At 46.9% G+C, this 16,510-nt stretch overlaps 1 protein-coding gene across 1 annotated transcript in view; it reads left to right on the forward strand.

The window, feature by feature from the left end:
* The window catches only part of micu3a (mitochondrial calcium uptake family, member 3a), a 21,895-nt gene extending 5,499 nt beyond the window's left edge, over positions 1-16,396 (forward strand). The window contains exons 3-11 of the mRNA XM_060048097.1: positions 1,455-1,537; positions 3,225-3,296; positions 4,508-4,549; positions 6,927-7,022; positions 11,884-11,978; positions 12,267-12,438; positions 13,887-13,995; positions 14,978-15,132; positions 16,147-16,396. Of these exons, the coding sequence (XP_059904080.1) occupies positions 1,455-1,537; positions 3,225-3,296; positions 4,508-4,549; positions 6,927-7,022; positions 11,884-11,978; positions 12,267-12,438; positions 13,887-13,995; positions 14,978-15,132; positions 16,147-16,215 (893 nt within the window). The 3' untranslated portion in view covers positions 16,216-16,396. The remainder of the gene's footprint in view (positions 1-1,454; positions 1,538-3,224; positions 3,297-4,507; positions 4,550-6,926; positions 7,023-11,883; positions 11,979-12,266; positions 12,439-13,886; positions 13,996-14,977; positions 15,133-16,146) is intronic.
* The last annotated feature ends 114 nt before the right edge of the window (positions 16,397-16,510 follow it).

Here is a 16,510-nt window from a genome sequence, read left to right on the forward strand (position 1 = left end):
GATAAACATACATGCACACAAACACTCACACAGAAAGAAATAATATAATATATTAAGTCCGATATTTGTGTGTTTATGTGTGCGTTTGTGTGTGTGCGTGCGCATGTTTGCGTGTGTTTGCGTGGTGATGTAAGGGAATGCTCCGTGTGTCATGGTGTGTGTTGACAGTTGAAATCCTTGGATTACTGTCGTGGCGACAGAGAAGACTGCGAGAGATGAACGCCACACATAGGAATGCACCTGGTGTGCGTGTGTGTGTTTGTGTGTGTCTGTGTCTGTGTGTGTGTGTGTGTGTCTGTCTGTCTGTCTGTTTTCCATTGACGGTTCAATACAACTTTTAGTTGCTAGTTTGAAAGGAACCCGTACGACCTTCATCAATGCTCTGAGGTCTTTGGCTCCAGGTGATGACATCATGACCTCACAGAGGACGCGGTCATACACAAGGAATGCAACATGCCTTACGTCATGCTAATATAATTACTAATAGCCATGGTAAGATAATTGTTAAGAGTTATCCAGAACACTTTGTTAATCCTGAGATAATTTGTAGTAAAGGCAAAGTATTATTATTAGTCGTGGTAGTAGTAGACGTAGTTAAAATAATCATAATTGAATGAGTAATAGTATTGGTCATTTGATGCTAATAATAGTCATAGTGACAGAAAGCAAAACACATGCACACACTTGAACTGTGAACAGATTATGTGTGTGTGTGTGTGTGTGTGTGTGTGTGTGTGTGTGTGTGTGTGTGTGTGTGTGTGTATGTGTCTGTGTGTGCATGCATGTGTGTGTTTGCTTGTGTGTGTTTGTGTGTATATGTATGTACGCGGAAAGTTTGTGTGTATGTATTTATGTGTGTGTGTGTATGTATGTGGTTGTGGGTGTATGTATGTGTGTCGTGTGTGTGTGTGTACTAATGTAGGTTTTTGTCTGTGTGTGTTTGTTCTAATTATGTTTGTGTGGGGGGGGATGTTTGTGTGTCAGTGTGGGTGTGTCATTGTGTGGATGTACTTATGTATGTGATTTGTGATTGTGGTTATTTATGTATGCGTGTGTTTGTGTGTGTGTGTGTGTGTGCGTGGGTGTCTGTGTGTGTGTCTGTGTTTGTGTGTGTGTGTGTGTGTGTGTGTGTGTGTGTGCGGTCTATATCATACTGTGCTTTCTCTCTGCCGTCTGCAGGTATCATCGCATACACAGAATACCTCTTCCTCCTGTGCATCCTCACCAGTAAGTCCCTTCAGTTGAATCCAACAAAGCTTTGTTCACAAAGACAATACAGTTAAATATTAGATTAAGGAAAAACAAGAAGTTAAATATTCATTGTGTGTGTGTGTGTGTGTGTGTGTGTGTGTGTGTGTGTGTGTGTGTGTGTGTGTGTGTGTGTGTGTGTGTGTGTGTGTGCGTGTGTGTGTGTGTCTGTGTGTCTGTGTGTGTGTTTGTGTGCGTGTTTCCAGAGCCTCATGCTGGCTTTAAGATCGCCTTCAACATGTTTGACGCCGACGGCAACCAAATGGTGGACAAGAGAGAGTTCCTAGTGGTGAGTCTGTGGTACTGCGCCTCAGGTCTGGACCTGCTGTATGTAATTTGGTTTTCTGGCGGCGCCACAGCGAACAGAGGGCGTGTCTGAGAACAATGACGATAAAGTCGTGCTCCAGTTTGAGTTGTTGTTGTAGGTCGGTAGTTGATTTACAATGTGCAATTTTTCCCTGATAAATTAAATTCGACGACCAAAACCTGCATTTGTCGTTGACGGACATTTTCGTGCAGACGCGCAAGGTGTTTGGTTTGTGTACAACCTGCGCGTGATTCCCGGCGCATGACATACGTCACAACCAAACGTTAGCGATTGGTTATGGCAGATCCAGAGTGGCACTGGGCAGATCCAATCATTTTAAACTTCAACAGACACCCGCCTTCAAGTGGGTTAACGTTTGTCAATTGATTAGGTCCAGACTCTGTACAAATGAAATGAAATGAAGTGAAGTACGAGAGTCTGGTAGAACCAGGCTAGGCTTTCCACACTAGGTGGGCAATCAGCCCTGGAGAGACGTTAACTCTTTGCTTAAAGGACAATTCCGGTATTTTGTTGGCCATTGGTCCTTCGGGTGTGGGGCGTTTCTTCCAGTTAATTTTAGGGACCCAGAAGAAAGTCTCCAGCACGGTTTATTTAGGAGATGGCGCACTTCATTTAGAGAGATGCAGGGCGACACAGTCTCGTCGACCGAGACATTGAGGTTGGCCATACCAGCTGTGACGACAAGGTCCCACTCCGTGCAGCACCTACTTTCGTGCTCCGTCGGCATCTGCCTGCACTTCCCACAGGCACACCACCCGCCCGTGATCCTGGGGGACCGCTTCAGCCGGAGCTTCAGGCGCCTCCGTAGCCCTGGCCTCCATCTCCCGTAGCTCCTCTTGGGTGTATTCTGGTTCATACAGATATCCTCTGCCGTCAAACTCAAAATCGAGTGCGTCCTCAGAAGCCACCTTTCATATTCCATTTTCAATGATTTTCCCTAATCCGAGGTGCTCACGGTACAAGACTTCAAACCAACGTAAACAGCCCACCTTTCCGGTTCGGCGGAGTAATATCAACGAGCAGTAATGAGTCTTCAACTGAAATCAACTGGCGATAAATGTGCAATAAAACACGACAGAAACCATATATTGCGCCGATAATTTTTTTTTAAACTTCACAAATGCCACTAACCACTCGGTTACTTGCACATTTTCGAAAAACGAACGTTTAGGGTTGCTGGGATGACAGGTTGGTGTATGCACATAGACAACCATTGTGAAGGAGGCAGGAGCGATTCAAAATGAGCCAAATACCCGAGAAAGGACTAATAGTTAAAATTTCGGTGTCACCCACTCTATTTCATCCTAAACAAACCAGAAAGGGGGCTCAATGTTCAAAATACCGGAATTGTCCTTTAACCCTGGGCTAAGAGGGGTTAACGCTCGGCTAAGAATCTCTTCACACTCTTTTCAAGAAGGAAAAGAGTGTGAAGAGAATTATTATTTTTTTTTTGGATTTTTTTTTTGCTGGAAATCTAGAAAAGTTCTCACGGCTATTAAACCTGAATCACTAAGAGCCTCTGTCCTGCTTTTGATCCTTCTGTCTTTCAATAATTGTATTTTTCAATCGTTCTATTCTATCATTCTATTGTTCTTTCATTCTATTCTGTCGTTCTATTATTCTATCATTCTCCTCCGTGTGTCTTCAGCTCCAGGAGATTTTTCGTAAGAAGAACGAGAAGAGAGGAAGGAAAGGAGATGTTGACAAGTCAGCCCAGTTGGTACGATGAAGACACACTACGCATACACATATTAGCACACACATACACACATACACACACCAACACACTCGGACACTCACACAAAGACAGACACACACACACACACACACACGCACACACACACCACACACACACCACACACACACACACACACACACACACACACACACACACACACACACACACACACACACACACACACACACACACACACACACACTTCTTGTCAGTGTCTGTGTGGGTTTCCTGGTGAACGAGACCCTGGTCTGTTGTCTCTCAGGTCCGCCTCAGGGTCCTCTGGTGGGATGCACCTGTCAATGGAAGCTCTAGGCAACATTAGATTTGATATGTATGACTTGATTAGATACCTTATATTTGATTTTAGGATATTGGATTAGATCAGATTCCATCACATTATATCATATCAGAATACATTACGTTATATTCAATTATATTGTGTTTTTTTATTTATGTTATATTATATTATATTGCAATATATCAGATTCTGTGTATATATATTTCATTATCTTACCTCATATTAGATTACATTGCACTGGATTTAATTTGATAATGTTATATTCAATTTGATTAGATCCTATTAGATTAAGATTAGGTAGGTTAGGTTAGGTTCGATTAATTAGGTTAAAAGAATCGAGCGACATTACTTCTGTTCCATAATAAACAGAAGGAATTGCCACTACCTTTTAGAACAGAATGTTTCCTGCATGTACTAACATGTCTCTCCCTGTTTCCTCCCCATCTCCTCTCTGCATGCTCTCTCTCTTCTCCTCTCTGCATAATATCTCTCCCTCTCTCCCTCTCTCTCTCTCTCTCTCTCTCTCTCTCTCTCTCTCTCTCTCTCTCTTCCCTTTGCATGATATCTCTCTCTCTCTCTCCTCTCTCTCTCTCTCTCTCTCTCTCTCTCTCTCTCTCTCTCTCTCTCTCTCTGCCTCTCTCTGCCTCTCTCTCTCTCTCTCTCTCTCGTCTCTCTGTCTCTGTCTCTCTCTCTCTCTCTGCCTCTCTCTGCCTCTCTCTCTCTCTCTCTCTCTCTCTCTCTCTCTCTCTCTCTGCCTCTCTCTGCCTCTCTCTCTCTCTCTCTCTCTCTCTCTCTCTCTCTCTCTCTCTCTCTCTCTCTCTCTCTCTCTCTCTCTCTCTCTCTCTTTCTCTCTGTGCTGTTTCTATGTCTCTCTCTCTCTCTCTCCGTGTATCAGAGTATGCAGCTCTATGGATATCATGTCGCTCCTATCAACAGCGTATGTATCAGCCCTCCCTCCCCTACTCCCCCCGATCGCTATGGACAACCATTCTGTGTGTGTGTGTGTGTGTGTGTGTGTGTGTGTGTGTGTGTGTGTGTGTGTGTGTGTGTGTGTGTGTTTGTGTTGACTAATTCAATGGTCCAATTGAATATGCATATCCAACATTGCAACAGTATTGTAAATGCTAATGCAAATATGAACGCTGATGTTCATCTTAGTCTCCTCTGATTAAGCTTTTAGCTAGATTTAGCTAGTTGAATGCCAAACTACCACCACCACATAGCCATCCTGGAAGCCAGCACGGGAGCCAGTAACCATTCACAGGCCTCCTCTATATCAACCTGTAGTTCTTTATCGTTAGCCGGAGATCTGAGCTGTGAGCCTGAGAACGTCCTCACATCGCTCAGGCTGCATGGATTAGATGTTGAGATGGAGAGGAGCACCCAGCATCTGAAGGCTCTGGTGGATAGAGCGATGAATAGAGAGTGTAGAGGATGGAGGGATGAATAGAGAGGATAGAGGGATAAATAGAGAGGATGAAGTGATGAAAAGAGAGAGCAAACAGAGGGCCACTTAAAGACATTGAAGGTCAGGTGAAATAAACTCTTAAAAAGAGATTGAATGAAACAAGCGCGACGTCACACGCTCTAAACAGAACCAGACGTTGTGGGCCTTTTAAGGGCGTGTGTGTGTGCATGTCATCTCTCTGGGCTCTCTCTGTATGTGTATGGTACTGGGTCAGTACTGGGACCAGAGACACCAGCTGTCTGTATGGATGCAGTCTTCCCAGTATGGACATACCATAATATATCTGGTGCCATGGTGACTCAGATCAAAGAAGTCTGTCTACTCTCTGTGTTTGGACTAAAAGCCACTCTCTCACTTAGACACACATCTTTATACACACATGTACACAGACGCACACCCCCACACACACACAGACACACACAGACTCAAAGAAGCTGTGTGTGTGTGTGTGTGTGTGTGTGTGTGTGTGTGTGTGTGAGAGAGAGTGAGAGAGAGGTGGGTAGAGAGGGTTTTGTTGGTGTCAGTTCTGTGATGGATGGATTCTTTGTTCAGAGAAACGCAAGGTCATGTCAAAATGGCCACTGCTCCCTAGAGAGTGGAGAGAGACAGAGAGAGTCACAGATAGAGAGACATAGATAGAGAGAGAGAGAGGGAGAGAGAGAGAGAGAGGGAGAGAGACAGAGAGAGAGAGAGAGAGAGAGAGAGAGAGAGAGAGAGAGAGGGGAGAGAGACACTAGGTGGGTGGTCAGTCAGTTACTCCTGTGGGAAATGTAAGTCTCTAAAAAAGGATGTTCAATCCAGATCAGGATCTCCTGGGATCCTGGCTGGCAGCCAAGACCAGTCTTACATTAAGGTGAGCTTTAAAACCAACTGTTTATGTTGCTCCGTATCTCCGAGGATATCTGGCCCCTTCTGCGAGCACAGGAAGCCCGTAGTACCCCGACTCATCGCCATGTTTCAAAGTTATTAAAGTCCCGTTAGCCGTCGGAGAACCTGTTTGACACAGGTGTAATAACAGCAGCTGGACACATAGAATTAAATATTTTCATCTTGAAATGCTGCCAGTTAACGTCCTTTCGAGATAGAATCCTTTTGTCGGTGACGGTGTCCTGGTGTTGCCCTGGGACGATATGCTGTCTTTTATTTTGAAGGAAACAAACCTTTTATTCCTCGATCATCTGTCACCCCTTCCCCCTCCACCCTGACTCCTCCCCCAACTTCCTGTTGACGCTAACCATTACCCTGAGCTGAGGCCTTCCACGATTGGCTCCACCTCCTTACAACTGGCCATTCATAAAGTACAGCTGACACTGGGGCTACTCTCACAGAGAAGCTTGTATGACTATACTTTAGATTAGTTTTAAGGTTGTAAAACCGTTTCCCATTTCATAATGATTATAATCGACCCTGAACAGAATGTCAAACACAGTATCAACAGATTCATGTGTGGAGCATTAATAAAATGACAGGTTGTAGGAAGAGCAGTGTGTTTAAGTGTGTCAGGCTCAGACAAATACCTGCTGTAAAACTGCTGAGCAGACCGGAGATAACTGTGAACCCCACCTCTAAATTCATCCAAGTTCCCTGACTGGTCGGGAAGGTGAGATTATAGGGGAGGAGACTAGGAATGGAGGTGACATCATAGTGGAGGTGACATCGAAGGGGAGGTGGCCAGGAAGGAAGGTGACATCGTAGTGGAGGTGACATCGAATGGTAGGTGACCAGGATGGCAGGTGACATCACAGGGGAGGCGACGTGGAGGCTAGTGGACTAGGAGGGAGGGGACTTCCGATTGGAGGTAACTAGGAGGTGTACTGACCCCCTCCCTGCTTCGCCGCTCCTACAGGTGTTAAAAAAAGACAGTGAGGAGTTTGTGGCGCGGAGTTACTGGGACATCCTGCGGCGATGCGCCAGTCAAGCGCTCTTTTCTGACCTGGCGGAGGTACACTGACTCATCTGGCTCTGTCCATCCCTCCCTCATCCCTCCATCTCTCCCCCACCCCTCCATCTCTCCCTCATCCCTCCCCCATCCCTCCATCTCTCCCTCATCCCTCATCCCTCCATCAGTACTCTGTTCATCGATTCATCGTCCTCTGTCCATCCCTTCCATCCTTCCTCCGTTCCTTCTTTCTTTCCATCTATTATCCAGCCGTCAATATCTTGTATATTTTTTCTGTTCTCTTTGAGCTCCACAGTTAAACTAACACCTGCCTACTCCCTCTCACCTTTAACCTCTCACCTGTACCCCTGACTTCCTTTCTAATTGCCTTGTTAGACGTAAGGACATTGGTCGAGCTAAACAAGATGGCTGAAAATTAAACAACAAACCAATATTGTCTGCTGCACTGTATTTTCTAAACCGGGTCTTTAGAAAATGGGATTAAGGAAGGTTTTTTTTAATCTCCACCTCAACATGCATCTTGTTTCTCGATTCCTCCTTAATGTGAGAAAAAGCCTTCACCTTTAACTAATGTGACACAACTTATCACACCTCATCTAGTTCTCCTCTCTTCTTGTTTTCTGGTATTCCTGGCTGTAGTTGTATGTTGTCTTTGTGGAGTGTCAAGTGTATTTGCGCCGGCTGGTAGATGTTTAACCGTGGAAGATTCCCTAAGCCTGGTAAATGTTTTGTTGTTTTGTGTAGTGTGTGTTCTCTCGCCGTGCTGCTGTGTGTCTGCCTGTGTCTGAAGGTGGTGGAGATGGGACATTGGAGCTCACAGGTCATCCTAATGCCAGAGGACACTCACCCCTTCAGCCAACACACGTAGAACCCCTATGACACCCAGGCCACCCCTGCTTCTGAGGCCAAGCATGTGGGGCCCCCAGTTGGTCCAGCGTTGATGGTCTGATCGTTCTCAGCCTCACTTCAGTGGCTTCAGATGAAACCCTCTGCTAAATGTAAATGTGAGAATGTGAGCGACCTGATGCCAAAGCTAACAGCTGGTGGATAGTCGGGAAAGGAGCGTGATGCTCAGCTGCAGGGAAGCTAAGTGCAGCTTGCTGGCTATCTGCCACAGAACATCTAGCTTGAAGGTACAGGTTGTGATTATAACAGATGAGGCTAACACGCGGCTAGCAGGCTAGCTGTGTAATGACAGGCCGTGGGCAGGGACAAGCGGGCTAGCTAATGGCAGCGGAAGCCACGGTGAGGGTAATGATAGCGTGCGCTAATGGTTCTGACCTCGTGTTTACACCCCGCCCTGCCTTTCATGTCCCAGGATTTCTGACAGAGTGGACAGCCAATCAGAGGACGGGAAGGGAGAAAGGTTCGGGGGGAGGGGTACATTTTATTAGATCTACTTTATTGGCCCTGAGGGAAGTATATAATAATCATTATTAACCCTAATAATTATTAATGATTTGGACTCTGAAATGGCGATAGATGCACTTTGGCTTAACATCTCCTTAGAGTGATTTCAGCAACAATAACATAAATCATTGTCATAGAAAACTCAATGCTATTATTATGTTTTTGTTATTTAATAATCAGTAGCATCAGCATCAGTAGAGGAGGTATATTCAATGTGATATGTGTTTGTTTTGGAGACGCTTTAATCCAGAGTGACTTGTGAGACGTGGCATTCAGGAGCAGCTAGGGGTTAGCACATCTTGCTCTGGGGTGTATGAGTAGACTGTGGACGTCAGAGATCGAACCCAGAACCTTTTACCTGTGAGTCACCCTGTGGGCCAGACAGACAGACGTACGGACGGACGGACGGACAGACAGACAGACGGACGGACAGACAGACAGACAGACAGACAGACAGACAGACAGACAGACAGACAGACAGACAGACAGACAGACAGACAGACAGACAGACAGACAGACAGACAGACAGACAGACAGACAGACAGACAGACAGACAGAGAGATTAGGGGAAACGGAAAGGAAAGGAGAGACAGAGGGGAGGGGGGGGGTTAATGTGTTTCCTTGGAGGTGTGGCTGACTTACTCAACTGAACACCTCTGATAACAACTTCCTCCTCTTACTCACCCAGAGAGGGAGAGCCTTGAGTGTTTACATCAAGTGATCACTGCTTTTACCGTCAGTTTCAAGATCAAAGCCCAACATCTCTCTCTCTCTCCCCCTCCTCTTCTCAATCTCTCTCTCTCTCTCTCTCTCTCTCTCTCTCTCTCTCTCTGTCTCTCTCTCTCTCTCTCTCTCTCTCTCTCTCTCTCTCTCTCTCTCTCTCTCTCTCTCTCTCTCTCTCTCACACACAAACACAGACAGGACAGGTGTCGTTATGTGGGCGTGGCCGCAAGTATGTCGTCATGGTGACAGCTAGCTCATGTCAGATTTCCCGGACTTCGTTATTGTGCAAACACAGAAAAACAACTTCACCTGTTTTGGTCGATCTTCTCATTCAACCCAGGTACCCAGACCCTAATGCCTGGCCTGATGTCCGGTAAAGCCGACCACTATCCTTACACAAGTACACTAAATATATATATACACGGCATGTATAGATATAGATCTATAGATATAGGTATGGATCTTTATCTATGCATACGTCCCACGTATGTAAACATAAATTACAGACGGATGAGATGGACATTATCCATTATATACTCAAATGTTGTAACAATACATTACTATGCTATACCCGATGCAAAGAGACATTCTCATACATTCTATACTAACTAAAGCAGTTGAGAGAACAGTAGAGAGCCGGTTTAGTGGCTTCACTCCCAGCCACAAGGTACTTGGTTGGAGTCCCAACGTCCACAGTCTACCTGTAGGCGTCCTTGAGCCAGATGCCCCCTGATAGTACAGAGACAGCAGGTGAAGAGGAGGGCGCTGAGGAAGATGATCAGAGGTGACACCACCTGAGCTCGGTGTACGTGTCTGAAACGCCCGTGTGTCATAAGAGGGAGAGAGTCGCGTGTCGCTTTGAACCGAGCTTAAACCCTCAAAATGTCTAGTTTGTTTCTTAATGACAAGACCTGTTGGGGTGACGGTTGATAAACACAGGGGCAGGCCGGTGATTCACAGCCCTGCTCTGGATGTTGTGAGGCGGGCTAGCAGACGTTAGCGCGGGGCTAGACGGCGGTGTGACTCAGAGCAGATGACGGTTCATTATTAGGGGTTGACCTGTTCTGCTCTAGGATAAATAGCTCTATGATCTACGACGCTTCAGTCATGGAGATCTCCAAGCTGTCCACTACACCATTCTGTACTCTCTATTCTATATACAACACACTATACTTTCTACCATACTACACTATTATATCGTCTATCTATTATACTATACCTTCTATACTCTACTACACTATTATGTCTTATGCATACCAAACTATACCTTCAATATACTTTAAATACTACACTCTTCATGGTACACTATTTAATAAATTATGTATCCACGTAGACGGTTGTTGAAACATTAAGGGCCCTCGCGCCCACCAGTCTGTTAGCCCAGCGCTTCGACATCTTTAGAGAACCTCACACACACACACACTCATTGGACTTCAGGTGACCAAACTTTAAACAACGGCGCATGTTGTTTAACGACCTTCCTCTCCATCTCCCCCCCTCTTCCTCGTCTTCACTGTAACGTTCTCGTCTTGTCTTGGTCTTTCTCTTCTCTCACCAACGTAGGATTATAACCTGGAGGTAGAATACGTATGGCATCATGCTGGTTATGATTATGATGATGATGTCATGGGATTTAGCCCCACCCAGTGCTGTTCCTGGCATGGCGCGGGGTTGGATGATGAGTTAGGTGGGGCGTGGCTTGGCAGGTGCTTGGGGCTGATCTCGCCAGTGCACACCTTTTTCTGGGATGTATACACGCACGCACGTGCACTCACGGCCATGTCAGTGTGTTTGGGTGCGTGCGGAACACACACACACACACACATTTGTACACGCATTCAAACATACAAACACATGCGCACACACTCTGTTTAGACGAGGCTCCCTCCTGTTGAAAAGATGGGGTGCGTGAACCAAAAGCTTTCATCACGGCCAAACTGGGATTTTTCACACTGCGCATCCTCATCTACGTTACGTGGAAACAGCGACTAACTGCCATGGCCGTGCGTGGGCTGTCCGAACACAAACAGTGCTTAACGGGGCAACTATACTTTATATATGATATATATATCTAAAGGTCTATATATATTTATATATATATATATATAATTCAGTGCTGAGACAGTTTATCCTGGCCTGCTGATTGGCTGCGCTACGTGTTGTGACGCCGAGCCACCAACGCATGCCTTGTGTTTCACTGTCTGGTTGTTGCTGTTTGTGTGTTTGCATCTTTGTGTTCATGTCTGTGTGTCGCTGCGTGTCGCTGTGTGTGTTTGGGTCTGTTTGTAGCTGTGTGTGTTTGGGTCTGTGTGTCGCTGTCTGTGTTTAAGTGTGTCAGTTTGTTTGTTTGTGTGTGTTTGTTAGTGTCTGTGTGTGTGTGTGTCTGTTGATATTGTCTCTTCCCTCAGTCTATCGGCATGTCTGTCTTTTGTCCATGCTGGTCTCCACTGGTCTCTTCCGGTCTGGTCTAGTATATACTGTTCTACTCTTTATATACTTGTCTATACTAGTCTGTACTGGTCTAGACCGGTCTGTACTGGTCAATACTGATTTGTTCTGGTCTGTACTGCTCTGCATTGGTCTGTACTGGTCCATACTGGTTTTTGCCCTCCTTGTGCACGTTCTGCACACCTGTACACACACCTGGTTCTGGGCCAGCTCGACGCTCTGACCGCCATGTTGAATTGATCGGAACACTCATTTGCATCCTGCCTCCTCTGTAACTCTCTGACTGTCTTATCTGCTCCCCCCCCCCCCCGACCAATCACAGCGGACAGACGAGAACATAATGACAGACACCACCTTATTGGTCCATTTCTTCGGCAAGAAGGGGAAGGCGGAGCTTACTTTTGATGACTTCTACAGGTAGGGTTGCCCTGACGATTACCGTCGACACAGTTCAGCATCATTCAAATGATCCCGGCTCAAGATCGATGATCAGAAAATAAAACACAATTAAGTACAAAATTACAAAAAAATTAATAAAAAGTAAACAAATAAAATGTGCATATGTAAATGCATAAGTATAGTAAATTTCGTAAATATTATTTACACGATGTTTGCATCAAATATACGTGGCTCAAACGCGGCGAGAGATGTTGGACATCGCGTAGCTCAGTGTGTGGTGATGAAGGACTACCCGGCGTGCTGCAGGTTCATGGACAACATCCAGACCGAGATGCTGGAGATAGAGTTCCTCAACTACTCCAAGGGCATGACCACCATCAGCGAAGAGGACTTCGCCCGCATCCTGCTGCGCTTCACCAACGTGGAGAACATCAACGCCTACCTCGAGAACATACACCACTGTATCCCCGACGACAAGGTAGACAGACACACACACCGCTGTAACCCTGACGACAAGGTAGACAGACACACACACCACTGTATCCCCGACGACAAGGTAGACAGACACACACACCGCTGTATCCCCGACGACAAGGTAGACAGACACACACACCGCTGTATCCCGACGACAAGGTAGACAGACACACACACCGCTGTATCCCTGACGACAAGGTAGACAGACACACACACCACTGTATCCCTGACAACAGGGTAGACAGACACACACACCACTGTAACCCTGACGACAAGGTAGACAGACACACACACCACTGTATCCCTGACGACAAGGTAGACAGACACACACACCGCTGTATCCCTGACGACAAGGTAGACAGACACACACCACTGTATCCCTGATGACAAGGTAGACAGACACACACACCGCTGTATCCCTGACGACAAGGTAGACAGACACACACACCACTGTATCCCTGACAACAGGGTAGACAGACACACACACCACTGTAACCCGGACGACAAGGTAGACAGACACACACACCGCTGTAACCCTGACGACAAGGTAGACAGACACACGCACCGCTGTAACCCGGACAACAGGGTAGACAGACACACACACCACTGTGGGGAGGTGATGAGGAGGAGAGGTCTTGAGCTCTTCATCCTGCCCTGAGAAGTTCCTCAGATCTGTTGATGTCAAACTCGCTCTCTCTGTCTCTCGCTCTCTCTCGCTCTCTCTCCCTTTCTCGCTCTCTTTCTCTTCTCTCCTTCGTCCACTTATCAAGAAGCAGGAGGTTGGTCATATATCTATATATGTCCATCTGCCTGTCTATCTATGTGTCTGTTTGGTGTGTTGTTGATGTGACTGCTGCATTGTGTCCTGTGTCTGTTCTGCACCGTGTTGCCCGCTCACCCAAGAACCAATTCGGCCCTGGGAGCCCTTTCCTCGATCTTCTGTCGTCTCTGCCTGGATCTACTTAGTAATGTCTGGGTCATGTGATGGCCTTTGGGTCATGTGATGGCCCTGGGGTCATGTGATGACGTGGGGGTAATTGGATGACCTCAGGGTCATGCGATGACATGGGGGTCATGTGGTGACGTCGGGGCTCATGGGATGACGTTGGGGGGGGTCACGTGACTACGTACGGTATGGCTTCACCAGGTGCATGAGGGACGTATGATGTCACTGCTGCATCCTCACGCAGGGCTCGGCTATGCTCAGGGCGCTGTGATGTCATCGCACTGTTGCGCGTGCTGCCGCCATTGACGGCGGGCGGGGCGGGGGGCCCGAACCTCACGCGGGACTAGCATGACCGACTGCTAGCATGACAGTGCTAGCATCACAATGTAGCTAGCGTTACGATGTGTGAGTGTTACTGCATTGCTAGCATGACGCGGGCCGGCCCGACGCGGCCCACTGAGCAGCAGTGACCCCCGGCTCTGGTTCTTGTCTGGTTCTGGTTCCAGGGCATCACCTTCGACGAGTTCAGGTCCTTCTTCCAGTTCCTCAACAACCTCGAGGACTTTGCCATCGCCATGCAGATGTACAACTTTGCTGCACGCTCCATTGGACAGGGTAGGCAGACATAATGTGTTTGAGAGTGGGAGAGTGTGTGAGTCTCTGTCTGTCTGTCTGTCTGTCTGTCTGTCTGTCTGTCTGTCTCTCTCCTTCTGGGTCTCTCTCTGTCTGTCTGTCTGTCTGTCTCTCTGTCTGTTTGTCTCTCTCTGTCTCTCTCTGTCTGTCTGTCGCAAATGCTTTGGTGCAAATGCAACGATTATGTACAATTCTCTGCTCTATTTTACATTATCAATGGCTTATGTCATGTTGATCAAAACGTATTGGGTCTCTATTGAATAGTCTCACCCCCACAACATTTAGGCATTAGTTCATTGCATAAGTCTTTACATGCAAAATGGTTGTCATAATATGTCAAGCATATTTCTATACAATGCGGCATTGCATGACAGTTTTCCCTAAGGAGATTGTCCTATGTTCACATTTCTAGTTTCGCCTTGTTTTTTTCTTCTTTTCTTTGTGCTATGCAGTGATGTCTTTTCCTTTCTGTATCGCAATGACATGGTCTGTCAACAAATTATAGTAGAAACAGTAAAAGCGTAAATGTAATTCTTGTCCAGTCTCTTGCAATCAATCTACAACATACACTAAGTTGTAACTTAAAATGTACAATAATTGTCTTCAAAACTTTAGCCATGGTTTACATCAGAACATCCCTCCAGAGTACACTGTTATATTGACAACACGACTAAGCGATTTGACCGTACACAATGACCCAAGGACTTTTCATTCTGATGGCACCGACATGTTCATTGACGCAGATATTTTACTTTTGAGGCGTGAACTAAGGATTTTGAGCGAGAGACTGGCTTTAGCAGGTAATTCATGGTGTTCTGCTATTTGTACGAATTGTTTTGAGAAATGCATTTAGTGTTTGGCAAATGTTGCGGATGCTTTGAGAAACGTACCAAAGCGCCTGAGTAAAACTGTGATACCAAATGACCCTCCAGAATGATGACTAACTAGCACTGGCCCCCCCCAGATGAGTTTGCGCGGGCCGTGTTCGTGGCCACGGGGCTCAAGCTGACACGCCACCTGGTCAACACCATCTTCAAGATATTCGACGTGGACCACGACGACCAGCTGTCCTACAAAGAGTTCATCGGCATCATGAAGGACCGTCTGCACCGCGGGGGGGTGTGTGTGTGTGTGTGTGTTTGTGTGTGTGTGTGTGTGCATGTGCCCGTGCCGTGTCGTGTATGATGCTTCCAAGGAGCCTTACTGCCCCCTGCTGGCCAGTGGCGCTACAAACAGTTCATATAGTGAGACGCTTCATTTACTTAGTGAGGGGCAGCAGTTAAACATTAGTTGCTCTATGCTACTATGGGAATGCTTTGTGTCTATGTGGAGAGGTTCATTTAGTTAGTGATGGGCAGCAGTATAAGATCCGTCGCTATGGGAACACTTTGTGTCTATGTGGAGAGTGTGAAAGACTTACAGACATTGAGACTGACAGACATTAAAATGATAGACAGGTTGGTGGTGACATGATCAGACATCACACGTCACTCGTCAAATCAGAAACGGCAGTCTAAAATGTATATGTACCACCACGGCTGGTTGTGCAAGTCATTTTCTAAACCAGTGGGACATTATGCTTCATATCCTTGGCTCATCTACGCAACCCCCTCCTCCCCTTCGCTCTCGTTCTCCTCCCTCTCTCTCTGTCTCCCCTCTCTCTGTCTCTCTCTGTCTCCCTCTCTCTCTCTCTCTCTCTGTCTCCCTCTCTCTCTCTCTCTCTGTCTCCCCTCTCTCTCTCTCCCTCTCTCCCTCTCCCTCCCTCTCCCTCTCTCTCCCTCTCTCTCTCTCTCTCTCTCTCTCTCCCTCTCTCTCTCCCTCTCTCTCCCCCTCTCTCTCTCTCTCTCTCTCTCTCTGTCTCCCTCTCTCTCTCTCTCTCTGTCTCCCTCTCTCTCTCTCTCTCTCTCTCTCTCTCTCTCTCTCTCTGTCTCCCTCTCTCTCCCTCTCTCTCTCTCTCTCTCTCTCTCTCTCTCTCTCTCTCTCTCTCTCTCTCTCTCTCTCTCTCTCTCTCTCTCTGTCTCTCTCTGTCTCCCCTCTCTCTCTCTCTCTCTCTCTGTCTCCCTCTCTCTCTCCCTCCCTCCCTCCCTCTCTCTCTCTCTCTCTCTCTCTCTCTCTCTCTCTCTCTCTCCTCAGGGCTATAAGTCTGAGGAGCGCTTCACCTCCTTCAGGTCCTGCCTCAGGAAGGAGCTGGCCAGCAGATAAGTACCACTCAATAACCTGACGCCACAACCGCTGGGTTTAGTAGAAAAATAAGATGGCCCCACGCTTGAAGATCAGACCTTCTTATTACATCACAGGTGGGCGTGTCCACCTAGAAGTGTGACGGATAGATGAGCAACGTTTGCTTCAGTCCACTGGGTAGGCTGGTAGACTGCCACGCTCACCTGTGATGTCATAAGAGACCGATTTTCAAAACGGCTTGTGACGGCTAATGACACCCCACCTGGTGGCCTGTCATGGGGCCTTTAACCTTCTACACTCTGACCCTAAACCTTTT

This window comes from Gadus macrocephalus, chromosome 3 (genome assembly GCF_031168955.1).
Source record: "Gadus macrocephalus chromosome 3, ASM3116895v1".
Taxonomy (NCBI): domain Eukaryota; kingdom Metazoa; phylum Chordata; class Actinopteri; order Gadiformes; family Gadidae; genus Gadus; species Gadus macrocephalus.